Below are 294 nucleotides of genomic sequence, written 5' to 3' on the forward strand. Positions count from 1 at the left end.
TACTACTTTACGAAAGCCCAAAACGCAGAGTGAGTTTCTTAGTGATTTATTATATTTCCACGCCAACTTCTTCCCGCCGCCGCCGCCTCCCCGTCTTCCCTTTGGCCACCGCCGCGGCCGGGCGGAGCTGTGGTACCACTACGCCTCCAAGTGGGACATCACCCACCGCCTGCCGCCGCCGCCCCGCACGCCGCTGCCGGAAATGGCATTAGAGCAGCAGCAGCAACTCCAGCGGTTCACCCGCACGCCATACCACGGCGATCGCTGGCTGAAGATATCGGAGCGGTGGTATGA

The 294-nt window shown here is 61.2% G+C and overlaps 1 protein-coding gene across 1 annotated transcript; it reads left to right on the forward strand.

Annotated features, from left to right (window-relative positions):
- Position 1: 1 nt before the first annotated feature.
- On the forward strand, positions 2 to 292 carry TM35_000711140 (pterin-4-alpha-carbinolamine dehydratase; the record flags this gene model as incomplete). Its single annotated transcript, XM_029031219.1, has 1 exon — positions 2 to 292. A coding segment is annotated over one exon (291 nt), but the record flags the coding sequence as incomplete, so codon positions are not given.
- Between the last annotated feature and the right edge of the window lie 2 nt (positions 293 to 294).

The sequence above is a fragment of the Trypanosoma theileri genome (genome assembly GCF_002087225.1).
Source record: "Trypanosoma theileri isolate Edinburgh chromosome Unknown TM35_Tth_71_V1, whole genome shotgun sequence".
Taxonomy (NCBI): Eukaryota; Euglenozoa; class Kinetoplastea; order Trypanosomatida; family Trypanosomatidae; genus Trypanosoma; species Trypanosoma theileri.